General features: G+C 42.0%; 1 protein-coding gene across 1 annotated transcript in view; it reads left to right on the forward strand.

Annotated features, from left to right (window-relative positions):
* LOC124716727 overlaps window positions 1-27,742 on the forward strand; it is a 196,940-nt gene that overhangs the window by 38,071 nt on the left and 131,127 nt on the right. The window contains exon 3 of the mRNA XM_047243270.1: window positions 25,813-25,985. Coding sequence (XP_047099226.1) covers window positions 25,813-25,985 — 173 coding nt within the window. The remainder of the gene's footprint in view (window positions 1-25,812; window positions 25,986-27,742) is intronic.

A 27,742-nucleotide genomic window follows, 5' to 3' on the forward strand; every position in this document is an offset into this window, starting at 1 on the left:
ATGCTCCTCCATGATACTGACAAGAGGGAGATTGAGTTAATAATTAAATCACTAAAGACCAAGAACTCTCATGGATATGACGGGGTATCTAGCAGAATACTGAAGTATTGTTCCACGTATGTTAGCTCAGTACTTAGCCATATCTGTAACTTTTCCTTTAGGAGTTGCGACCGAACCGCCGAATCTTTCCATCAGTAAATGGGGTATGTTCTCAACTGACTCAGTTGTTTTAACCCCTCCACTGACAGAATGACCCACTTCCTACTTCCGTATGTATAAAGCCAATACGGACTTGTAGCTGTCACGCCTTTGCGCTTACTGCTACGTATTTTAACCGTAAATAGCTCAGCCCTAATGGTAAGAGTTAGTAGTGAATTCTGGCGTTATTAATCTTTGAAGACAGCACAGCTGCCACAAGCTCAGCTCACTTTTACTCCACTCCTACCCTCGCCATTACACCACATTAACTAGGTGCTACATGGACCTTGCTAAATTCACTTGCATATACATTTTTGACTGTTACTCGCCAGTATTTACCTATTGGATTAGTACACTCCTAACCGGACTATTTCTCAAAGAGCTGTGATGATTGAACGGGTTCGATCCACGGCCTACAGTGCCCTACAGTTCACACGGTAACACTGCCTACCTGACCCACTTAACTTGGTAGTGAGCGTATGTATCCAATCACCACTGCTAGCAGCAGTAGATAATCCTATCAGCACGACGAGAGCAGCAGACTTACCGTCGAATCCTCCTGAAAATACTTATAACTACGGTCGCCAGCTCTGAAGGAGCAAAAGAATAAATCAGTTTTTTGGCTCGTTTCAAAGTGAAACGGCTTAAGTTGAATTTAAACTTAATTCTGAATATTACTATTTCTGATCATTCTAGGTGATTCTACAAAACAAATACTCTCTCAATTTCTGTGAGTTGGCTTGGTAATTACCACCAAGACAACTTATGCAACTTAGGTTAACAAAATTCTATCCTTCAACTTATTTAATGATTTTGGATATTACTCTTTGGACAATTGCTATAGAATTAGTTAAGTGACTTTACTTGAAAGGTTACTCAGAAAAATTTAAGTAACTATAAATAGGCGACTCATTCTGGTGTGACCATTGCTCTTTTCTACATTCTTAAACGCTAAAGTATTCTACAACCAAAAGAATTGTAAATGAAAGAGGCGATGGTGGCCTCAGTCTGATTTCACTACACTATGTTTCAGGTTACTACACTTTACAATGAACAACATGCGTCGTAATTTTACTCATTACTATATTCTGTCTTCTGCACTTGCACAAAAGAAAACTGGTATTCTCCTTTTACATGTATACAAAGTTCGACTTAACAATTTCAAGCAGTCTTGCCTTGGGTAGACGTGTCGGTGCTGGTGGTGAGATGCATGTGGCTAACGCAGCTCTTCCTCTTCACGCCTCGTGCCCTTAATGGCGGCTGGAACTACGAGTTGTAGCACTCGTATAAGCTACTGCGCGTCCGCCATAAAATCTGGGCGCAGGAACTCTTACAATCAGCCCCAGTGGCATAGAGACGGCTTCGACAACCATTCGTCGCGTTCCACTCCACAAACGGCGACGATATTCTCCTTTTCGCTGTTGCACAGTCACTTTTGCGTGAGCACAGTTACGCACGTCCGCTCACGTCAACACTCTCCAGGCCATTCCATTGTTCAGTCCCTGTGTCTCCAGCTACCTCTAGCTACGCTCGTATCACCAAGAGTGGGGGCGTTCCCCTACCACCTTTTCACCGAAATCATTTAGTATTTAAGAATATTTATATTTATTACCCTGGAGTTCATACCAGTCATAATAATTTACTACTAGCTCTTTATAACATTAAATCATACAGTAATAACTTATTATTACCAAGAAAAAGAATACATTTGACTCCAAGAGCTCTGTGCATTGTCTGAGACAGCGCTAATTCCCAGTTTCGCCAATAGATGGCATCAGGGTGCACTCCCTGGCAGTCTCACACCAGCGCGCCCGTTTCTAACGCGCGGGCTCCAAATTACTGTCAGCCCACCATCATTTCAGTTCCGTTACACATGCCCCACTTCTTATTGAAGTATCTAACAGTGATAATTCAATAAGAAGTCTCTCCTATAATGAATCTGAAATTTTCGTTAAGCTTTTTACCAAGGGTTTTCCCTTTCTTACTGATACACCTCGGGACTTATATTACTTATTTAAAATTAAACACCAATTCTTTCTATCTTTCCTGCTAAACATTACATAAATGATTTACATATATTCTTTACAATTTTCTTACATCTAAACACAGTACACTTTAAACATCTTTTTTACAAAAATTTTAAATACACTTCTTTTATCTCAGGCAAGTAAAACACACGTTATGCGCCTATTACTTTATAGCCCGTCCTTTTCACTTTACCTCCTCACTTTTCTACCTCTTCCACAACACTTATTTACACATCTATTAAGGCTTTCTTAGAAGCTCAGTCTTTCCCAGTCTGTTTAGACTCTACTTAAACTAGAAGTTTCATTAGAATACTGCAACATATTTTAGTGAACATTTACCTTTCACATAGAACAAAAGAAACAAAACTATTTACATATTGGTTTACTTTAATATTTATTTATATATTTAATTTCAATCTGGTAGAATTCGTGGTTCATACCTTTTGAGATCCACTATGTTTCTTACTCCCAGGCGTTTGCCTGTTAATGGGTACTCTAAATAATAAGCGTTCACATTGCGTATGGACACTATTTTAAATGGTCCATTATATATATATTTAAATTTGCTGATCTCGTTATTAATTTCACTTGACTTTTCATGTGTTTTTACAAGAACGAGATCACCTATTTTGAATTTAGGATTCCTTACTTTTTCGTCATGACGATGAATTCTCGCATCTGCTTGTTTTCTCATCTTGTCTTTTACTAAGTTCTTTTTACTATCATAATCTAATTCAACTCTATCTGGAAATTCTAGTAGGTCTTCTACTAGACTTTTACTTCTCGTCTTTTTCAGGATTTCTTCTGGAGTAAATCCAGTGCTCTCGTTTGTTAATGAATTCATGATTTCTTCGAATTCACTCACATACATGCCCCACTTCTTGTGGTTACTATGGCAGTACGTCCTAAATAACCGACCTATCTCACGCATATATCTTTCTGCCGGATTGCTTGATGGGTGATAAGCTGAGATATGTACCACTTCTACCTGTTTCTCAGTTATCCCATCCTTCCACATTTTTGAGCAAAACTGAACACCATTATCTGATAGTATTCTCTTTGGCTTCCCTACTTTCACAAAATAATCACACACCATTTTATCATACACAGCTCTGGCAGTAGCTTTTCTCAAGGGATATAGCTTTATATACTTTGAGAAAAGTTCAACTGCTACAAATATGTACACAAAACCCCCCATGGTTTTCTGTAATGGTCCAAAGATATCTACTGCTACTATTTCTAATACTTCATCAGGTTTTATTGATTGCATGGGCCCTTGATTAGTTGCATTTGTTACTTTCGCCTTTTGGCATAGATCACAAGATCTTATCCTCTGTACTACCCTTCGTGCCATGTTGTTAAAGGTAATGCATTCATCTAACTTATCGGTACACTTCTGCGCACCACAATGGCCATATGCCAAGTGAACATAATCTATCAGCACTTCAGTGTGTTGTTCCGGCCAACATACTCTCCATTTCCCTGGATTATTTAATCTTTGAAGATACAGTACACCTTTATGTATTTTATATGAAGCCCTTATGTTAGTTGCGTCCGGATTGTCAAACTTGACCTTTACCGACTTGAGTGCATCATCATCACTTTGATATCTTCGCATATTCCGACATATTTCCCTAATTTTTTTCTCTCCCTTCCGCTTTTTTGAAGTAATTCACCTCAAAAACATCTTCCCTATTCTTTACACTTTCTAGTGCCTCACATCCTTCCGGTAATCTCGACAAAGCATCCGGTACTGCATGTTCTTTCCCTTTAATATACTTGATCTCTATATCAAATTGTTGTAAAAACAGCGCCCATCTGGTCAACCTGTTATGTAACAATCTGCAGTCCTTCAAAAATATTAAAGCTTTGTGGTCTGTATGGACCACAGTCTTATGCCCCCATAAGAAAAGCTGAAATTTCCTAAAACCCCATACTATAGCTAAAGCCTCCTTCTCTGAAACCGTATAGTTTCTTTCGTACTTAGACATGGTTCTACTCGCAAATGCTATTTGTCTATGAGTTTTTTCCCCATCTATCATTACCTCCTGAAATATGGATACTCCCAATCCATAATCTGAACTATCTGTTGCCATGTGGAATGGTTCACACAGGTCAGGGTGCCATAACTTTATGTTTTTAGCCAAATTGTCTTTTAGCCGGTTGAATGCTGTTTCACATTCCTCAGTCCACATATACACACTGTTCTTCTTAAGTAGGTTGTTCAGATGTGGGCTATTGAACACCTGATCATCCACATACTTACGATAAAAGGAACAAAGTCCTATAAACGACTTTAGTTGTTTTTTATTCTTGGGAGCCGGACAATTTCTTATTGCTTTGACTTTATCGGGATCCTTTCCAATTCCCTCCGGTGTTACTATGTGACCTAAAAAGTTTATTTCTTTCTTCACAAACTCGCATTTTTTCAGGTTCAGGGTTATTCCTCCTTTAATTAAAGCTTTGAACACCCTGTCGCATAACTCCATGTGCTCTTCCCATGTCCTTGTAGCAATTAACAGATCATCTACATAAACCGTGATTAGCGAACTAAGTTCACTCCCTAAAATTTTGTCTAAAGCCCGAATGAACACTGAAACGGAAGTATTTAGGCCAAATGGTACCACTGTGAAATGGTAGCATTTGCCATTGAATAAAAATGCCGTGTACTTCCTAGACTCCTCACTTAATGGGATTTGCCAGTATCCTGCAGTTAGGTCTAAACTAGTCATGTACTTTACACCATTAAACTTCTGCAATAAATTATCTATGTTCTCTGGACGATCCAACTCCCTCTTCACTACTTTATTCAGAGTACGAGCATCTATCACTATTCGTACACTTCCATCCTTCTTACCTACTATCACCAATGGGTTATTATATGGGCTAGAACTCCGTTCAATGACCCCACATGAAACCATTTTATCTATTTCTTTTTGAACTGCTTCTTTCTTAGACAAGGGTACATTATATGGTGGTTTAAAGAAAGGTTCATGCTCCTCTACCTCCATGCAGTACTCATAATTTATTACTCGTCCCGGTTTGTCCGAAAATACCTCCTGATTTTCTTTCAGAATTTGCCATAGATCCTCCCTTTGGTCATCAGATAGTCCTTCCGTTTTATTCACTACATTTCGAAGGAGTGTCTCCTTATTTCCATCTTCAACTATCTGCCTCACCAGGCACCAATCGAATTTTTGCCCTATTCCTGAATCATGATCATCTCTAAATTCTACCCATCTCAGCTGGTTCTCTTCCATTACTCTAGATGATTCAAATGGTATTTCTAATACCGCACTATCAACTTTACAAACTATTATCCCTTTGTCACAATCTATAATTACTTTCTGTTTTATTAACCAGTCAATGCCTAAAATGATCTCGGCACTGAGCTCTGGAACTACTAAAAATGCATTCGAAAATAGCTTGTTTTTTATTTTAAATTCCATCATCACTTGATGTTTAACAGGTTTACTACATTTCCCTGTCGCCCCTATCACTTTAACACCTGTTACTGGCATCATGACTACTCCTCGTTGCTCTTTGATCATCTCAAAAAATTTGTGCGAAATAGCACTTATTTGAGCACCTGTATCCAACAATACATATAAATCGTACCCACATACATTAATGGGCAGGATTGTTTGCATCCTATTGTCCTCTTTCATACTTTCTTTATCTTCCCATAATAAATCCTTTTCCACCGCCAAGTCTTGCCATATTATTTTTCCGGTTTTTATACTGACCATTCCATCTGGAGGTTTCTTTCTCCTTTTCATCCTAAATTCTTTCACCACTTTTTCCAATAGTCCTTCGTCTAGGCTCTTTAATGTCATCTCGTTCTCATTTGAATCTGTCATGCCTGAACTCTCGGTTGCGGGATCGGAAACTTCCTCTACTTCTTTTCCTCCCTGGATGCTTTCTGATGATTCTGACGATAATTCCTCCTCCTTAGAAATATGACCTTCTTCGGATTCAAATAATTCTTGCAAATTATAATCCATTTCTCTACTTTCCCTTTGTTGGATAGTACATTCGCCACTCTTACTTTCATTATTTTCCCCTACTAATGGAATTCCAGTCTCACTCAACTCATTTGCTTCAGTACTACAGGGATCACAACACTCTTTCTCTTGGTTAGATACACTTTCTCTAATTTCTTTAAAAGAATCTTCATCACAGTCATGTACTCTTGCTGTCACTAGGTACACATCATAATCGGTATGGCTCTCTAACACTGTCATATTCGGGTCCAAATTAATCACTTGAGTGGAAGATCTTTCTAATTGTGCTGGCTGGCTTTTGAGCTGATGTACATATTCTGCATACGAGGTAATTTCTGAATCGGCATGCGTCTCTGCACTATGCCCTTTTTTCTTATCCACCCTTTCCTCTTTAATTACTTCTCGATGCGATTCGTCGACTATTCGTACGAACCTTTTACCATAAATCACATCAATCCTACCTTGCCCCTGCCTCTCTGCACAGTTGCCATCCCTACCGACAAACAACGCCTTCTCTGACTCTTCCTTCATCAATTCGTCACTCTGACCTCGAATTGTACTTATTTCATTCACGTGAGCCTTCACATCCGACCGATATTCTTTTCCTACTTCATTTCCCTTAATAATTCCTCTCTGCTCTCTCTCCTCTGTTTGTATCCCTGCATTATACTTCGCAAAGTTTCGTTTATGTAACTGCTCTTCAGGCGAACGACGCACTATCCTACTATAGTACTGACTACTCCGATCTTCCCTACATTTGGGCCATTTCTTTCTTTCCGCGCGCGTTAGGCCCTTGACCTGCGCGGTATTTAGTTTTCCTGATTTTGATAATGCATCCCGTTTCCCTGATAGTGTCCTCTCCCTCGCTGAGAGTCACCTCCTCGACCTCTTCCTCTCATCATGTTAATTTGCGGTTCATTCCTACCACCTTTTACTATTCCATTCTGATTTCTGAAACCTCGAAACTCTCTAGTTTCACGCCACCTATCTTCATTCTCGATTTTTTCTAAAAATTCATCGAATGTTCGATGAGTGCCTCCTACATAACGCTTTGAATCGTCAGGTAGCTTTTTCCACAACTCCCACACTATCTCCGATTCTGATCTACGATCTTTAAGATACTCCAAACGCTTGAACCATCCTTCACAGTATTCTTTCATGAGCCCACGCCCATGTTCTGGCATTCTGGCGACAACGAATTCTCTCCACAACCTATCCCTCTGTTGTGTGCCCCAGAATTCCTCAAGGAACTTTTCTTTGAAGTCTGTAAACTTCAAATTGTCGATATCCAAATTCAATCCCCAACGTTTAGCATGACCTGCTAAAGCGTCTATTACTAAATTAATTTTTTCTTTATCCGACATGTCTGTTGGTAAGACACGTTCACAATTTTTTATAAAATCCATTGGATGCCATCCACCTTGTTTCTTTTGAGGATCGTATTAACTCAACATGGTATTGCGCAGTGTTTCAATATCAGCTGCCGTTTCTTTAACAATCTCTTTCTTTACAACTGGAACCATTACCTGTAATTTACTTTCAATTATCGGTTCTAATTTTTCACTAACCGAAGGTTCCACTGATTTCTCTATTCTCTGAATTTCGGTATCAAATCTTTTCTCTATTTCTGTGACTTTTCTCTGAACATTTGTTATTTCAGCCCTAATGCTATTTACTGATTTGTTTACCTCTGTGATACGCTGGCTTTGCGTATTCAAAATATGTAAATTGGCTTTTATTTTACCAGATAGGTTTTCATCCAGTTGGGATATATGACTAGCCATTTCTGCTTTCAAACTAGCATTCCCTTCTCGAATTTGCGCCATCATACTATTTAACAAACTTGTTAATTCCATATCCTCTCCCTTGTGACTTGCATCCACAGATACATTGGGTTCACTTTTCACTACCTTTGGTTTCACTTCCCGTTCCTCCTGTTTTGTGGGTGTGGATTCATCTATAGGATTTTCCAACCCTACAACAGTATCTATGGTCCCTAATTCTGGGTCTGACCTTGTAATGTTTTCGTCTTGCTTGTTACTATTCGACTCCATCTTATGCTGCTGTATTTCGTGCCTAATTGAAATGTTGATTAAACCAAGTATTACTTGTTTAACTCCTACTATTGGACTTTCTTTTGCTGGTTTGCAGGTTGTCGTCTTGGAACTTACCAATTGTGGTATATTTGTCTACAACAGAATTTAAAATTTTCTTGAAACTACAAGTTTATATAAAACACTTTTATTGCAGCCATTATTCTACAAACTTGATAAGTCCTGTCACGGTCGCCACATGCGACCGAACCGCCGAATCTTTCCATCAGTAAATGGGGTATGTTCTCAACTGACTCAGTTGTTTTAACCCCTCCACTGACAGAATGACCCACTTCCTACTTCCGTATGTATAAAGCCAATACGGACTTGTAGCTGTCACGCCTTTGCGCTTACTGCTACGTATTTTAACCGTAAATAGCTCAGCCCTAATGGTAAGAGTTAGTAGCGAATTCTGGCGTTATTAATCTTTGAAGACAGCACAGCTGCCACAAGCTCAGCTCACTTTTACTCCACTCCTACCCTCGCCATTACACCACATTAACTAGGTGCTACATGGACCTTGCTAAATTCACTTGCATATACATTTTTGACCGTTACTCGCCAGTATTTACCTATTGGATTAGTACACTCCTAACCGGACTATTTCTCAAAGAGCTGTGATGATTGAACGGGTTCGATCCACGGCCTACAGTGCCCTACAGTTCACACGGTAACACTGCCTACCTGACCCACTTAACTTGGTAGTGAGCGTATGTATCCAATCACCACTGCTAGCAGCAGTAGATAATCCTATCAGCACGACGAGAGCAGCAGACTTACCGTCGAATCCTCCTGAAAATACTTATAACTACGGTCGCCAGCTCTGAAGGAGCAAAAGAATAAATCAGTTTTTTGGCTCGTTTCAAAGTGAAACGGCTTAAGTTGAATTTAAACTTAATTCTGAATATTACTATTTCTGATCATTCTAGGTGATTCTACAAAACAAATACTCTCTCAATTTCTGTGAGTTGGCTTGGTAATTACCACCAAGACAACTTATGCAACTTAGGTTAACAAAATTCTATCCTTCAACTTATTTAATGATTTTGGATATTACTCTTTGGACAATTGCTATAGAATTAGTTAAGTGACTTTACTTGAAAGGTTACTCAGAAAAATTTAAGTAACTATAAATAGGCGACTCATTCTGGTGTGACCATTGCTCTTTTCTACATTCTTAAACGCTAAAGTATTCTACAACCAAAAGAATTGTAAATGAAAGAGGCGATGGTGGCCTCAGTCTGATTTCACTACACTATGTTTCAGGTTACTACACTTTACAATGAACAACATGCGTCGTAATTTTACTCATTACTATATTCTGTCTTCTGCACTTGCACAAAAGAAAACTGGTATTCTCCTTTTACATGTATACAAAGTTCGACTTAACAATTTCAAGCAGTCTTGCCTTGGGTAGACGTGTCGGTGCTGGTGGTGAGATGCATGTGGCTAACGCAGCTCTTCCTCTTCACGCCTCGTGCCCTTAATGGCGGCTGGAACTACGAGTTGTAGCACTCGTATAAGCTACTGCGCGTCCGCCATAAAATCTGGGCGCAGGAACTCTTACAATCAGCCCCAGTGGCATAGAGACGGCTTCGACAACCATTCGTCGCGTTCCACTCCACAAACGGCGACGATATTCTCCTTTTCGCTGTTGCACAGTCACTTTTGCGTGAGCACAGTTACGCACGTCCGCTCACGTCAACACTCTCCAGGCCATTCCATTGTTCAGTCCCTGTGTCTCCAGCTACCTCTAGCTACGCTCGTATCACCAAGAGTGGGGGCGTTCCCCTACCACCTTTTCACCGAAATCATTTAGTATTTAAGAATATTTATATTTATTACCCTGGAGTTCATACCAGTCATAATAATTTACTACTAGCTCTTTATGACATTAAATCATACAGTAATAACTTATTATTACCAAGAAAAAGAATACATTTGACTCCGAGAGCTCTGTGCATTGTCTGAGACAGCGCTAATTCCCAGTTTCGCCAATAGATGGCATCAGGGTGCACTCCCTGGCAGTCTCACACCAGCGCGCCCGTTTCCGACGCGCGGGCTCCAAATTACTGTCAGCCCACCATCATTTCAGTTCCGTTACAGAGTGGTCGGTTTCCTGACCGATTAAAGTACTCGGTAGTGAAGCCACTTTATAAAAAGGGAGACAGGGATAATGTTGACAATTATAGACCTATTTCTATGCCATCGGTGGTTGCTAAAGTTATCGAGAGGGTTGTATATACAAGGTTACTGCAGAATTTAAATTCACATAATTTGCTGTCAAATGTACAGTTTGATTTTAGAAATGGCTTAACAACTGAAAATGCTATAGTCTCTTTTCTCTGTGAGGTTTTGGACGGATTAAATAAAAGGTTGCGAACGTTAGGTGTTTTCTTTGATTTAGCGAAGGCTTTTGACTGTGTTGACCACAAAATATTACTGCAGAAGTTGGAACATTATGGAGTAAGGGGAGTAGCTTACAATTGGTTCGCCTCCTACTTTAAGAACAGAAAACAGAAGGTAATCCTCCGCAATATTGAGAGTGGTAATGATGTTCAGTCCCAATGGGGCACTGTTAAATGGGGCGTTCCCCAAGGGTCGGTGCAGGGGCCACTGCAGTTTCTTATTTATGTAAATGATATGCCTTCTAGTATTACAGGTGGTTCAAAAATATTTATGTTTGCTGATGACACCACCTTGGTAGTGAAGGATCTTGTGTGTAATATTGAAACATTATCAAATAATGTAGTTCATGATATAAGTTCGTGGCTTGTGGAAAATAATTTGATGCTAAATCACAGTAAGACTCAGTTTTTACAGTTTCTAACCCACAATTCAACAAGAACTGACATTTTAATCAGACAGAATGGGCATGTTATAAGCGAGACGGAACAGTTCAAGTTCCTAGGCGTACGGATAGATAGTAAGCTGTTGTGGAAAGCCCATGTTCAGGATCTTGTTCAGAAACTAAATGCCGCTTTATTTACCATTAGAACAGTATCTGAAATAAGTGACATTTCAACACGAAAAGTAGTATACTTCGCATATTTTCATACGCTTATGTCATATGGTATTATTTTTTGGAATAATTCTTCTGATTCAAAAAGGTTATTTTTGGCTCAAAAACGGGCTGTTCGAGCTATGTATGGTGTAAGTTCGAAGACCTCTTGTCGACCCCTATTCAATAGTCTGCGAATTTTGACATTGCCCTCACAGTATGTATTTTCTTTAATGTCGTTTGTTGTTAGCAATATTAGCTTATTCCCAAGAGTTAGCAGCTTTCACTCAGTTAATACTAGGCAGAAATCAAATCTACATGTGGAATGCACTTCCTTGACTCTTGTGCAGAAGGGAGTGCAGTATTCTGCTACATCCATTTTCAATAAGCTACCACAAGAACTCAAAAATCTTAGCAGTAGCCCAAACACTTTTAAGTCTAAACTGAAGAGTTTCCTCATGGCTCACTCCTTCTATTCAGTCGAGGAGCTCCTGGAAGAGCTAAAAAATTAAGCAAATTCCAGTGTTACATTCTTGATTTTCTTTATTTAAACTAACGACTTGTCGCCTGAATATGTTTCTTATATTTCATTTTATCTGTTTCTACAATCGTGTTATAATTTCATGTATTGACTCGTTCCATGACCATGGAGACTTCTCCTAAATGTGGCCCCACGGAATAATAAATAAATAAATAAATAAATAAATCGATAAAATGGGGGCCAATTATCCTTCCTCCAATAATGCCACACCATACATTAACCCGCCAAGGTCGGTGATGTTCCACTTATCGCAGCCATCGTGAACTTTCCGGTTGCCCAATAGTGCAAATTATGCCGGTTTACGTTACCGCTGTTGCTGAATGACGCTTCGTCGCTAAATAGAACACGTGCAAAAAATCTGTCATCGTCCTGTAATTTTTCTTGTGCCCAGTGGCAGAACTGTACACGACGTTAAAAGTCGTCGCCATGCAATTCCTGGTGAATAGAAATATGGTACGGGTGCAATCGATGTTGATGTAGCATTCTCAACACCGACGTTTTTGAGATTCCCGATTTTCGCGCAATTTCTCTTCTACTGATGTGTGGATTGGCCGCGACACCAGCTAAAACACCTGCTTGGGCATCATCATTTGTTACAGGTCGTGGCTGACGTTTCACATGATGCTGAACACTTCCTTTTTCTTTAAATAGCTTAACTATCCGGCGAACGGTCCGGACACTTGGATGATGTCGTCCAGGATACCGAGCAGCATACATAGCACACGCCCGTTAGGCATTTTGATGACAATAGCCATACATCAACACGATATCGACCTTTTCCGCAATAGGTAAACGGTCGATTTTAACACGGCTAATGTATCACGAAGCAAATACCGTCCGTTGTGTTGGAATGTTACGTGATACCACATACTTATGGATTTGTGACTATTACAACGCCGTCTATCACAAAGCGAAAAAAGTGGTCCAACTAAAACATTCCTATTTCTTTACGTACTACAAAAATATGTAATTAAAACTGGGAGTTCCTATTTTTAAAAGAAACACAGCTGATATCCGTTTGACCTATGGCAGCGACATCTATCGGGTCAGTCATAGCGCCATCCAGTTTCCCCCTTCAAGCTAGACGAGTTTCGTTCTTTGTAGTTTTTTGTTTGACGCTTACTTCGTGAGATATTTGGCCCGGTCACTATCAATGGTCCACCCTGTATAAGCATCAAGAACAAAAATATTTCATTGTACATACCTTTGTTATACCGTAACAGAGTCTCTTTCGACCACACCACATTCAACAGTCGAGTGGTAGGGAGTGACGAAGAGAGAAGAACGCTGATTGTTGTGATGGCGTGGGTGACACTACCCACGGTTCGGTCACTATGCTCTTCGTATCGTGTGAACCGCAGAAAGGCTGTGATTAATACTGAGTAAACTACGAACTGCTCGGTCTTATTTTACGCGTGACAGAACTGAGATAGATTCTCGCGTGTGCAATGGACGACAATCGGTGCGTCATTGGTGAAAGAATGCATGTGCGCGATATGAGGTTTGAATATTTTCAGGACTGTGCTTAGATGGGAGTAAATCCTGAAAAGTATCGCATCACTCATTGACCTTAAACTATTGGCGATGAAGATGCTGACAGTATAATAGGACCCCTAGATAAGGCTCTCGTAACAATAGCAGAGGCGAAGTTAGACTAGTGACAGCTCGCATAGACGAGAATGAAACATGAGAACAGCCCAATATGTGGTAGTGGAGCAAGTACCCTCTGCCATGTACTTATCAGTGGTTTGCAGAGTATGGACGAACAAGTAGATTTAGATGTTATTAAAAGTTTCATAAGTGGCCTCAAAGATATGCACCGTTATTCTCGCGCAACGAAATTATTACTTCAGTTTCTCTAGTATTTGCACCCATCATCTTTATGTTCTGTTACTCCCTTCAAGTAATAGTACAAGATGCGTCTGAAAAGGTCGGTGCATGGTCTCCGAAAATTAATGAAACGTTAGTTACGAACAGAATAGCTTCAGAGTAGTCATCAGTAGGTGCAACACACCTCTGACATCGTTTGTGAAGCTGTTGAAAATTGTCAGTAAACGCTTCTTATGGAATCTCCCGAAGTAGCGTGCTCACGCCTTGTTGTATACCCGAAATGCCTGTGAAGCGTAAGCCATTCAGCATTAAGTTAAAGCGAGGAAACAAAAGAAGTCATATGTAAGTCAGCAGGCATAATGTAAGTCTGCAGGCTTTCGTGGACGTTGTCACTGAAGTTATAATGTTCTGGGTTATTAGGCCGCGTCATACTTTTAAAAGGATCAATGTTTCGACCCTTCTGCTGTGATCTTTCTCAGGATCTTCCGGTGTCCAGTACTGCTAGGAAGAAGTCAAATGTCGCCAAATCTGGAGAATAAGTACATATTGAAGAACGGTCACATTGCGTTGAGCGAGAAAGTTGAGCCTGCGGATATCCAACAAGACGGGACCACTGTGCTTCGATCGAGTCCACAAGAAGTGTTTGCTGACAGTTTTCAACAGCTCTACAGGCGTTGTCAGGAGTGTGATGTAACCAGTGTTGCTTACTATGAAGACTGTAAACATATTTTATTTGTAACTCTTGTTTCCTTTGTTTTTTGAGACCCCTCACCGAACTTTTCAGACGCGCCTGGTATTATGAGAAATCTGAATAGTTGACGTTGTGAAAGAGATTAAATTTATCTACCACGTACAGTAGTTTATTATTTAAGCTTTTACATATTAACAACGTCTTCATCGTACCACATCAGTGAACTACTTGCTTCCCAGAGCCTGTCATCATTATATCCCAACGTGCTTTGATCTTGCTCTGAGATTTGTATGTCCTACTCCCATAGTTGATAGTATAAACTTCTCTAATAATATTTCGTATGGTATTAAATTAAATTCTGTTATAGCCTATTACTAATGGCTCTTAATCGTACTGTAATCTTTGATAATATTTCTTCTCTTACTGCATGTTACTCTGATGCGTTGTGTCGTGCACCCTGCCTGTTTTTCGCTAGTTTTTGTTAATCTTACTTCTTGTATGAATCTGTAGTCTGCATTTTACATGTTTACCTTTTCTGAATGAATTGTAAGACATTTTATAATCTTACATTCATCTGTTAATTTACATTTTATTTTATTGGCGTTTTTATGTAATCTCAATCAAGTTTTATTAGCCTATTGTCACATAATTATTTAATGGCAACGTGTTAGGTTTTATCAAGACTGTCATCTTTGACCTAGAATTTCTTTGATTTGTATTGCTGTACTTGTGTCAATGTGCCATCATATTTTTGTCTTGTTACAATTTTTGATTTTATATTATCTTGGAAATTATGGTTTCTGTGGTAACTTCTGTTAAACCATGTATGACATCTAATACATTTGTGACAATTTTCGTGGGTATTTTGATCGATTTTAGGTTTTTTCTTTTCTTCGTCTTCCGTTTGGCATTCTCACATTGTCCACTTTTGTATGCTGTCCAGCTGCCTTGCCTTTGATGATGGCTCAAAACCGAAACCGGTAGAAAAATGAAACATTATTACAGACAGCAGGGCGTTATGCATTTTTCAATATTAGTTTTTGTACCTTAGTGGACATTAGTTTCTTTGAAAATACAAAAGATTATTATTTATTCACGGGTTTGTTACCATTGCGTGCTATTTCTTGGTAGTGACTAATTTCGAACTTTAACGTTGATTCTCAAACCACTGCCGGCATTTGAGGTGTTCTTTACAGCATAATTCCACTAATATTCTTACTTGACATCAACGCAATAAGGATGCATATGAAAAAGGCATACAATCATAATACAGAACTTGTACATTCAGCAGAGTGTTCAAATCTATGTGAATTCCTAAGGGACCAAACTGCTGACGTCATCGGTCACTAGACTAACACACTACTTAAACTAACTTATGCTAAGAACAACACACACACCCATGCCCGAGGGAGGACTCGAACCTCCGGCGGGACGGGTCGCTCAGTCCGTGACATGGCGCCTCAAACCGCGCGGCCACTCCGCGCGGTGAGCAGAGTGTAATCTAGCCAGCTGAATGTACTTCCGTGCTATGGTCATACCACATTTTATATGGATCTGTATTATGTAAATGTTATGCAAGTACAGTGACGGAATAAACGCAAAAGCCAGAAGAGCGGTGCGTTGTACACGAAAGATGGTAGACGTGTTTGTACATCTGAAAAACCACGTCAATCCAAATTCCGCGCCAGTCGCGTAAGAGTGGTCCCACTAGCGCCATTTTGAGGATGCACATCAGTTTACTTTAGATACACACTGTCGTCAGCGAGTAATATTATTGGGATTTCCGTCGTGTGAAAGCTGTGAGTACCCTTGGAAAGGCATTCACCTATCTGTATATTAAATTATCAACTTATGAGACGATACCTATTCTTTGAAAGACGTTTTATATAGTTTACGTAACTGTAAAGATGCGCATCTAGCGCGGACGCTAATAAATCGTTTGCGCAGTCAAATAAACATTTAACAGAAGCTGAACGTTCCGCTTTGATCTAAATAAAAGATGGCTGTAAAAACATTTATAGAGCTTCAGATTTTATCGTACTTCTGCTTGTAATGTGAAAGCGTAAAGAAGGTCGTCTTTAAGCCATAAAAGTGAGCGGTCTTGCCAGCATGCAGACAACATTATTAATTAATAAAATTCAAGTAATTTATGTTCGATACTGTAAACCAGCACGTTATTGTTATGAAGGTGTTGATTGGTGCAAGAATTGTCTCGAAGGAAGGAGAAAAGTAATGACTGTAATTTGTGACAAAAAACGTGAACCAAGAAGCTAACGCAGGACAGGCTGAAATCTGATCGCACCATACAGTTAGAAAATTACTTATGTAAGTTATACTGTTTATAAATAAGCCCTAATTGCGTGTGAGGGTTATTTGAATATATTTAGTGTTTACCAGATTTCTTATTCTATTCTTTTCCTTTATTTTTTTTCTACCTCCACGTCATGTTATTTTTATAAATGTAAAACAGCCTTTACTACAGCAGGGAATACTGTGGCATCCTGGTCGTAGACAGAAGGCCGCTCCTTGTCTTCTATACAACTCATAGCTGCCCCATTTATTAATGATATCATTTGCAAATGCAAATTTTTTTATTATTCATTGTTAAAGGTCCCTTAGGTAATTATAAAATTCATACTGATTGTTGGGTTGGCAGGAGAGCCAACACCGTGTTACTAGAGGCCGAAATGCACGCCGATTTAACTCACGCAGGCGGGCGTGAGGAGGGAAGAACCATACTGACGGGAGGTCTGGAACATGACAAGGAATGAGAATTCAGAAAGCGGACGTAATTAGTTTCATACTTAACTTTACTGCATTAATGATGAACGTCGCTCTTGACGGTACATGATTCACAATATTATCTGTTCAGATTATAATAACTGAATATGGCGCCTTGCTAGGTCGTAACAAATGACGTAGCTGAAGGCTATGCTAAACTGTCGTCTCTGTAAATGAGAGCGGATGTAAACAGTGAACCATCGCTAGCAAAGTCGGCTGTACAACTGGGGTGAGTGCTAGGGAGTCTCTCTACACTAGACCTGCCGTGTGGCGGCGCTCGGTCTGCAATCACTGATAGTGGCGACAGGCGTGTCCGACGTATACTAACGGACCGCGGCCGATTTAAAGGCTACCACCTAGCAAGTGTGGTGTCTGGCGGTGACACCACGCTGATTACGTAAGTATATCCGGCTTGTCCTTTTCCGAATAATAGAAGCCTTTGCGTAATCGAAAACTAGCCTCCTTCTGACAACGATCAGGAGCCGACCAGATGACAGACGTCTTCGTCAGCTTTCGTGTTTCCTGTGTCAAAGCTGTGCCAAACTGGGAACACGACATTCTAGTATGAAACACAATATATACATAATTATCAGACTAAAATTGAAAAAAATTGAAATATATTTAACTTATTTTTTTTCTTTTATCACACTAGAAGCGTTAGTTACATCTGAGACACATCATGGTGACTTGACGTTAGTGAAGCCTGCCTTTAGGGTGACTAAGGCCTGTTATCAACACCTCACTGAGTTTGAACGAGGTTGTTTAATAGGGATATGAGAAGCTGGATGTTCCTTCAGGATTTTGCAGAAAGACTTGGCAGGAACGTAGCCACTGTACATGGCTGCTGGCAGCTGTGATCACGAGAATGTACGGTTGCAAGAGGACCGGACTCGAGAAGGTGACGTGGCACTACCGAGAGGGAAGACCATCGTGTTCGGTGTATGGCTCTGGCGCAACGTACTGCATCCGGGGCGACAATCTCAGTAGCCTTTGTCATGACAGTGACACAACGAACACTTACAGATTAGTTACTTCAAGGGCAGCTCAGAGCCAGGCGCTCCGTATCGTAAATTCCACTGACCCCAAAAATACCGTCATTTGCGGCTTAAGTGGTGTCAACTCAGACAGAGCCCCACTTTCCTGTGCAAGTCTTATACAAATGAAACGCGGCAGGTTCCCTGGAGGTCGCCCGTTAACGACTGTTAATCATCAAAGATAACTATACAGCATCACTCACTTCCTTATATGATTAGTGGGTCCTAATTTGTGAGTTTGTTAGATATTAGCTGCAGCTGATTACAATTTAGTTGATTGTGAGCTACAGATATACTCTAATTACAATGGGCAGCTAATTCTTACAAGTATTGGTATTTAATTTCTAAGATCTTAACTAACTCTACTGCCTCCAGCGTCACAGTTGTGCCATATATATATATATATATATATATATATATATATATATATATATATATATATGGTGAGTTGACGTTAGTGAATCCTGCCTTTAGGGTGACAAAGGCACCGTTATCAACACCTCGCTGAGTTTGAACGAGGTATATATATACAGGGTGAGTCACCTAACATTACCGCTGGATATATTTCGTAAACCACATCAAATACTGACGAATCGATTCCACAGACCGAACGTGAGGAGAGGGGCTAGTGTAATTGGTTAATACAAACCATAAAAAAATGCACGGAAGTATGTTTTTTAACACAAACCTACGTTTTTTTAAATGGAACTGCGTTAGTTTTGTTAGCACATCTGAACATATAAACAAATACGTAATCAGTGCCGTTTGTTGCATTGTAAAATGTTAATAACATCCGGAGATATTGTAACCTAAAGTTAACGCTTGAGTACCACTCCTCCGTTGTTCGATCGCGGGTATCGGAGAGCACCGGGTTACGTAGGGATCCAAAGGGAACGGAGATGGACCTTAGGTACAGAAGAGACTGGAACAGCACATTACGTGCACATGCTAACACCTTCTTATTGGTCTTTTTCACTGACGCACATGTACATTGCCATGAGAGGTGAGGTACACGTACACACGGGGTTTCCGTTTTCAATTACAGAGTGGAATAGAGTGTGTCTCGACATGTCAGGCCAATAGATGTTCAATGTGGTGGCCATCATTTGCTGCACACAATTGCAATCTCTGGCGTAATGAATGTCGTACACGCCGCAGTACATCTGGTGTAATGTCGCCGCAGGCTGCCACAGTACGTTGTTTCATATCCTCTGGGGTTGTAGGCACATCACGGTACGCATTCTCCTTTAACGTACCCCACAGAAAGAAGTCCAGAGGTGTAAGATCAGGAGAACGGGCTGGCCAATTTATGCGTCCTCCACGTCCTATGAAACGCCCGTCGAACATCTTGTCAAGGGTCAGCCTAGTGTTAATTGCGGAATGTTCAGATGCACCATCATGCTGATATCACATACGTCGACGCGTTTCCAGTGGGACATTTTCGAGCAACGTTGGCAGATCATTCTGTAGAAACGCAATGTATGTTGCAGCTGTTTAGGCCCCTGCAATGAAGTGAGGACCAATGAGGTGGTCGCCGATGATTCCGCACCATACATTTACAGTTCACGGTCGCTGTCGCTGTCGCTCTACCTGTCTGAGCCAGCGAGGATTGTCCACGGACCAGTGATGCATGTTCCGTAGATTCACTGCCCCGTGGTTTGTGAAACCCGCTTCATCGTTAAACAGGTAGAACTGCAACGCATTCTCTGTTAATGCCCATTGACAGAATTGCACTCGATGATTAAAGTCATCACCATGTAATTGCTGATGTAGCGACGCATGAAACGGGTGAAAGCGGTGACGATGCAGTATGCGCATGACACTACTTTGACTCAGTCCACCGGCTCTCGCAATGTTCCGTGTACTCATGTGTGGGTTCATGGCAACAGCAGCTAACACACCAACTGCACCCGCTTCTCCTGTGACGGGCCTGTTACGGACCAGTGCTTTGTGCACTTTGCCTTCTCCTGATTGGTTAACATGGCTTCTTGGGCACTTCCCCTCATCCACTACCTACGTGGTGCGATCCTAAAATAGAAAAAAAACTTTGATAGTTGTAAACAATTCGACACAAGTTTCATATTTGTTTCTTACTTCTAGCCTGAATTTATGTAATCAGGGAAAGACTTTTCGGACACCCTGTATTTCAACAGAGACCAGTCAGTTTTCGGAAATGTGTCAGCAGACCCGCATACCACCCTTAATTTACGCTGGAGGATGATGGTTCAGATGCCTCTGAGCACTATGGGACTTAATTGCTCTGGTCATCAGTCCCCTAGAACTTAGGACTACTTAAACCTAACTAACATAAGGACATCACAAACATCCATGCCCGAGGCAGGATTCGAACCTGCGACCGTAGCGGTCGCGCGGTTCCAGACTGTAGCGCCTAGAACCGCTCGGCCACTCTGGCCGGCTACGCTGGAGGAGCTCACTCTCAGTCATCTCTTATGACCTGGGCACCTGTAAAAGGAAAACATTAAAATTTGTGAAAGGATAAGTTGGGTTTAGCTTTAACAATTCTGTTCCACAAAATACTGGGATGTGCTGAAAAACAGTGTCTCCAAATTTTTTATGTGAAAATTCTTGTAGGTTTTTGAATAAAAGAAAATTTAGTAACATTCTACATCTTTATTCTTCATGTCTGTATATTTCTTTCTCTACGTACTCGGCTTGGCAATGGCCTTGCCGCAGTGTATACACCGGTTCCCGTGAGATTCCCGAAGTTAAGCGGTGTCGGGCGTGGTCGGCTCTTGGATGGGTGACCATCCAGGCCGCCATGTGCTGTTGCCATTTTTCGGGGTGCACTCAGCCTCCTGATGCCAACTGAGGAGCTACTCGACCGAATAGTAGCGGCTTCGGTCAAGAATACCACCCTAATGACCGGGAGAGCAGTGTGCTGACCCCACATCCCTCCTATCCACATCTTTCACTGAGGATGACATGGCGGTCGGATGGTCCCTGTAGGCCACTCGTGGCCTGAAGACGGAGTGCTTTTTTTATTACGTACTCGCCTTGGGAACGAGCACATTTCTCTCCACGAGAGACCAGTTTGGTGTTACCGTCGCGCCTTAATCACCACAAAGTGAAGTCCGCGAAAGTGTTCTTCAACTTTTTGAAACAGATGAATATACGAGGCGTGTTTTTTAAGTAAGCACCGTTTTGAAATTTAAAAAAAAGACGTTCTAAGATATCTCAATAATTTTATTTTTACGTCAAAGCCTGTACCTTCATCTACGCACTGACGCCATTACAGCCTGATTCTTCCTTGTTTACGTTGTGCACTGAGTGTTTAAGATGCCTCCGATAATCGTGAGTCCCGCCGACTGTGAAGTACGGGCTGTTATAAGATTTCTTAGTGCTAAAAGCGATCGATATTCATCGTGATATCTGTGCAGTTTACGGAGAAAACATTACGAGTGATGGAATGGTAAGAAAGTGGGTGAGAGCATTTAAAGATGGCCGCACAAATGTGCATGATGAACAACAGAATGGGCGTCCTTCGGTCGTTAATGAAAGTTTAGTGCAGGAAGTGGACGATAAGGTGAGAGAAAACAGGCGCTTTAGGCCTACGATTTCGTCGTTGCGGAATGACTTTCCTAATGTTTCTCGTAGTGTTTCGTATAGCACTGTGACCGAGCACTTCAATTGCCGAAAATTGTACGCAAGTTGCGTACCGAAAATGTTGACGGATGTGCACAAAACCAAACGTTTAGACAGTGCATTGACTTTCCTTGAGCGGTACCACAACGACGGTGATGATTTCTTAAGCCAAATTGCTACGGGCGATGGAACGTGGGTGGCCTACGTCACACCAGAAACAAAGCAACAGTCCATGGAAGTTGAGCAAGGGCATCGTTTTGCTGCAAGACAATGCCCGTCCGCACCTGGCGAATCAGACCAAAGATCACATCTTTTCGATGGGAAACTCTAGATCATCCTCCGTACAGCCCCGATCTTGCGCCCAGTGACTACCATCTGTTCCAGCACTTGAAGAAACACCTGGGCGGTCAGCTTCTTCACGACGATGACGAAGTCAAAACAGTGGTGATGCAGTGCTTAACAAGTCGGGGGGAGACTTCTATGAGGAGGGTATTCAAAAACTGGTACAACGTTATGAGAAGTCCCTCAATATTGACGGAAATTATGTAGAAAGGTAGATTAAGGTACAGGCTTTCATGTAGAAATAAAATTATTGAGATATCTTAGCACGTCTTTTTTTAATTTCAAAACGGTATTTACATAAAAAACACGCCTCGTAGGATGGCGCAAAGTCCGGACTATATGGAGGATGATCGACGAGAGCGAACTCGAGGCGCTGGATCGCTTCAGCGTTCATGTGTGGTCTGTCAGGAGAGGTTGCCCTGTGTCTGGGCGATCTCTTAGAATTCGAAACACGATTACAGCACTCTGTTTCTCACGCACTGTTAAAGTTACGTCACACACCGCCGTCTCACACCCTACAGTTGTGAGGCCTCTAGCGTCAGAGGGCTGCAAATATGTGGACGTGAAGCGTAAAGATGAAGAATGTTTTATTTTCAAAGCGTTGAGAGTTTCACACTAACAATCCGGAGGCATCACTTTTAAGCGTGCTGCAACGTCGTGTTTACGTGCAAACCGGTGACAAGTGAAATAATAAGTACAGAGGGTTTGCAAGATATTACTGATCAACAGTTTAACCCAAAGGGCACAGTATTTACACAAAAATTTTGTACAAGTGTATCATATTCACAGGTCAGAAAATACATTACACAATACCTTTCTAATTGAATTAGGTGCAAACAAGAATTTCTTATAACTTCTCTACTAACTGTAAGCTCTTCAATAATAAAAGGTAAAATCAGTTTCATTTAACGAGGACACTTGAAAAATAAAGGTGAAATAAGTTTCTTTTGAACAGGATACACAAGAAAAAAAATATATTACGCAAAACCATTCTGATTGAATTACTTGCAAACAAGAACATCTCATAACTTCTATACTAACTGTAACAACTTCAATAATAAAAGGTAAAATCAGTTTCATTTGACAAAGGGCACTTGAATAATAAAGGTGAAGTAAGTTACTTTTAAATAGGTCACCTGGGCAATAGCAATAGGACAATTCACATAATTTCCGATTTCCGATTCCCATCAAGTATTTATCTTTAACATGTACATAGGTTCAACTCCCGCTGCACATAAGGTATAATTCAGAAAACTAGTCTCCTTCCTTTATGGTTTTGAAGGTAAATACACTACTGGCCATTAAAATTGCTACACCAAGAAGAAATGCAGATGATAAACGGGCATACATAGGACCAATATATTATATTAAAACTGACATGTGATTACTTTTTCACGCAATTTGGTTGCATAGATCCTGAGAAATCAGTACCCAGAACAACCACCTCTGGCCGTAATAACGGCCTTGATACGTCTGGACATTGAGTCAAACAGAGTTTGGATGGCGTGTACAGGTACAGCTGCCCATGCAGTTTCAACACGGTACCACAGTTCATCAAGAGTAGTGACTGACGTTTTCTGACGAGCCAGTTGCTAGGCCTCCATTGACCAACCGTTTTCAATTGGTGAGAGATCTGGAGAATGTGCTGGCCAGGGCAGCAGTCGAACATTTTCTGTATCCAGAAAGGCCCTTACAGGACATGCAACATGCGGTCGTGCATTATCCTGCTGAAATGTAGGGTTTCACAGGATCGAATGAAGGGTAGAGCCACGGGTCGTAACACATCTGAAATGTAACGTCCACTGTTCAAAGTGCCGTCAATGCGAACAAGAGGTGAGCGAGACGTGTAACCAATGGCACCCTATACCATCACGCCGGGTGATACGCCAGTATGGCGATGACGAATACACGCTTCCAATGTGCGTTCACCGCGATGTCGCCAAACACGGATGCGACCATCATGATTCCGTAAACAGAACCTGGATTCTTTCGAAAAAATGACGTTTTGCCATTCGTGCACCCAGGTTCGTCGTTAAGTACACCATCGCAGGCGCTCCTGTCTGTGATGCAGCGTCCAGGGTAGTCGCAGCAATGGTCTCCGAGCTGATAGTCCAGGCTGCTGCAAACATCGTCGAACTTTCGTGAAGATGGTTGTTTTCTTGCCAACGTCCCCATCTGTTGACTCAGGGATCGAGACGTGGCTGCACGATCCGTTACAGCCATGCGGATAAGATGCCTGTCATCTCGACTGCTAGTGATACTAGGCCGTTGGGATGCAGCACGGCGTTCCGTATTACCCTCCTGAACCTACCAATTCCATATTGGATCTTGACCAACGCGAGCAGCAATGTCGCGGTACGATAAACCGCAATCGCGATAGTCTACAATCCGACCTTTGTCAAAGTCGGAAACGTGATGGTACGCATTTCTCCTCCTTACACGAGACATCACAACAACGTTTCACCAGGCAACGCCGGTCAACTGCTGTTTGTGTATGAGAAGTAGGGTTGGAAACTTTTCTCATGGCAGCACGTTATAGGTGTCGCCACCGGCACCAACCTTGTGTGAATACTCTGAAAAGCTAATCATTTGCATATCACAGCATCTTCTCCTGCCGGTTAAATTTCGCGTCTGTAGCACGTCATCTTCGTGGTGTAGCAATTTTAATGGCCAGTAGTGTATATAAGGAGTATAGCAAACGGAACAGGCGCCTTGGCGTCCCAATGCAGATGAAACAACTGAATGCAAGATCCCCACTCACTGCAACCCGAAGAACTGAGTGGCCGCCGTATCGGTTGCCATTTTCCCCGCGGCCAAAAGAACCTCCGTTCCCTCTGGTACTGGTCGGCCAAGGCGTCGTACTCGGGACATCGATTTAGACATGGAATAGGTGTCCGCTGCAGTGCTGCAACAGAAAAGCACAAACACACAGCCACAGTGAAAAGAAACAATGTTAACAGCCCCCAGAATATATTAAGATAAAATTCTGCAAAGAGAGATCACATCAAGACAAAGGCAAATTAAAAATGGTTAAGAGTATTATCCGTAGACTTCAAATTTCAAAATACGTAAAACTGCCCCAGCACAAACAGGCTAGTTTTAAAAGGGCAACGATGAGACAAAGCATAATATTATTACACCAGTACGTCGCAGTTCCAATACAATATTGACTCTCATAAGAAAGAAGCTAGTGAAAACACGGGTAAGTCTGATTGTAAAACTAGAAAGCTTGAATGTCTACTTCTTCAATAGACAGCTGCATGGTATATAATTCAACCCCAATAGCCAAAAGGAATAACACATTGCTCAGCGTCCTGTGTAGAAGACCATGACCCAGTCACGCCTCAAGAACTTGCAATAACAGGTCCGCTTCCGCATTCCGAGCCACATACACCGGTCAAATCCAGCTAACTCCACGCAAACACTAGTTTCACTCTCTGAGCAGCGACACTTACCGGCCGTTCCGAAGGCAAAACCCAGTCTGCCCGCCACCCCACCAGCACCACCACCGGCCAAAATGGCAAAGATAAGCAACGCCAGAGGGAAACAATCGATACGGGTGAATCGAACGGAGAAAGCAACTGGCTCCGGCGTATCACATCCCCTCTTACAATCAAATTTCAGGATTTCATTTGTTACACCAGCTGATTGCGTTTTGTTTTTAAAGGTCTAACATCACGGAGTGGAACGTGGAAACGCTGACCTCGGACGATCAGAGGCGTCCTGTCCTCTCCAAATTACTGCGCACCCTTCGGCACATCACAAAAGCCATACGCCTAGGCAGAAAATGCGCCGGGCGCCAAAAATGGAATTTTCTCCAGCGGCACTTGAACAAAACAGGTGAGATACATGCGATTGCAGTCTTTCTTGGCGTATTCCACTGATGAATTATTCTCGGGTTATCAGCCGAGTGTTGGCGTCGTCTTGTGGCAACGTTTCAATGAGTTTCGTACCCATCATCTTCTGGCAAAGATGGGAGGGAGTTGACACACTTCGCCAGAAGATGATGGGTACGAAACTCATTGAAACGTTGCCACAAGACGACGCCACCAATCGGCTGAAAACACGAGGAGAATTCATCAGCAAAACAGGTGAGTCTTTATTTGTAAGTAAGTTCTTTGGGAATGCAGGTTTTCTCGGTGAATTTCAGCGGCGAAACCTTTCGAGGTATCAACCGAATCGCGGCGCCTTCGCTGGAAGATGACGAGTTAGAAATTCGCAATGTGCGAAAATTTCATCTAATATGGTATCCATGGCCCGCCCGGTTGGCCGTGCGGTATAACGCACGACTTTCTGGGCAGGAAGTAGCGCCTGGTCCCGGCACGAATCCACCCGGAGGATTGGTGTTGAAGTCCGGTGAACCGGCCAGTCTGTGGATAGTTTTTAGGCGGTTTTCCATCTGCCTCGGAGAATGCGGGCTGGTTCCCCTTATTCCGCGATTGCTGCGCAAACAAGTTCTCCGCGTACGCTTACACCACCATTACTCTACCACGGAAACATAGGGGTTACACTCGTCTGGTGTGAGACGTTCCCTGGGGGATCCACCAGTGGCCGAATCGCACCATAACTCAGGGGTTCGGTGTGGGGTGGCGGAGGGGGGAAGTGGTCTGCGGTAGTCGTCGTGGGGCTGTGGACCACTGCGGTTGCGGCGGGGACGAAGCCTCTCCGTCATTTATAGGTCCCCGGTTAACATACAATACAATACATACAATGGTATCCATACATATTATAAAAAACTATGTATAACTGTACGCTTGTACACTGATCAGGCAGAACATTATGACCATATACTTAATAGCCAGTGTGTCCACATTAGCACGGATAAAAGCCGCAACGCGTCGTGACATGGAAGCAATGATGCCTTGGTAGGTCTCTGGAGGGAGTTGACACACATCTGCACACACAAGTCACCTAATTCCCGTAATTTTCGGGAAAATGGGGGGGGGGGGGGGTGCGATATGCAATCTGACGCCACATTCAGTCATATCCCAGATGTGTTCCATTGGGTTGAGATCTGGTGAGCTGGGGGATAGCACATCAATTATAACTCGCCACTGTATTCCGCAAACCACTCCATCACACTCCTCGTCTTGTGACATGGCGCATTGTCTTGTTGAAAAATGTCACTGACGTCATGAAGGGGTGTACATGGTATTTGTTGTATTCTCCAACAGTTTATTGAACGTAACTTCTTCTACAATACAATAGCTGGCTGTACAATAGATGTAGGCGTCCGTCGATCTAGCCGGAGATGTGGTTCCTCTCGGTCGGCTGGTACTTCGATCGGCGGTGCAGTACAGCGGCTTCGGTGATATCTTCTCGGAGACTCCACTATAGCGGTTGCCATTAGCAGCGGACGAAGACTGGTCTGCCTTCGACCGGCCGGGCCTATATAGTGAGCTGGAGCCAGTAGAAACCCAGTTTAGAAATCCGTGGCCGGATATGTCGCGGCGACCTCTGCAACTAAAGGTTCCTATTAATCGACTGGAATCTTCGGCGTGTTTCCTGATGTCTTCGCCTGTTTGGCTATTGGTTTGTTTCCCTCATAGCATGGCTGTTATGCGGTGCTGCCTCCCATATAGGGGAACCCGATGGCA

This window comes from Schistocerca piceifrons, chromosome 9 (genome assembly GCF_021461385.2).
Source record: "Schistocerca piceifrons isolate TAMUIC-IGC-003096 chromosome 9, iqSchPice1.1, whole genome shotgun sequence".
In the NCBI taxonomy this organism is placed as follows: Eukaryota; Metazoa; Arthropoda; class Insecta; order Orthoptera; family Acrididae; genus Schistocerca; species Schistocerca piceifrons.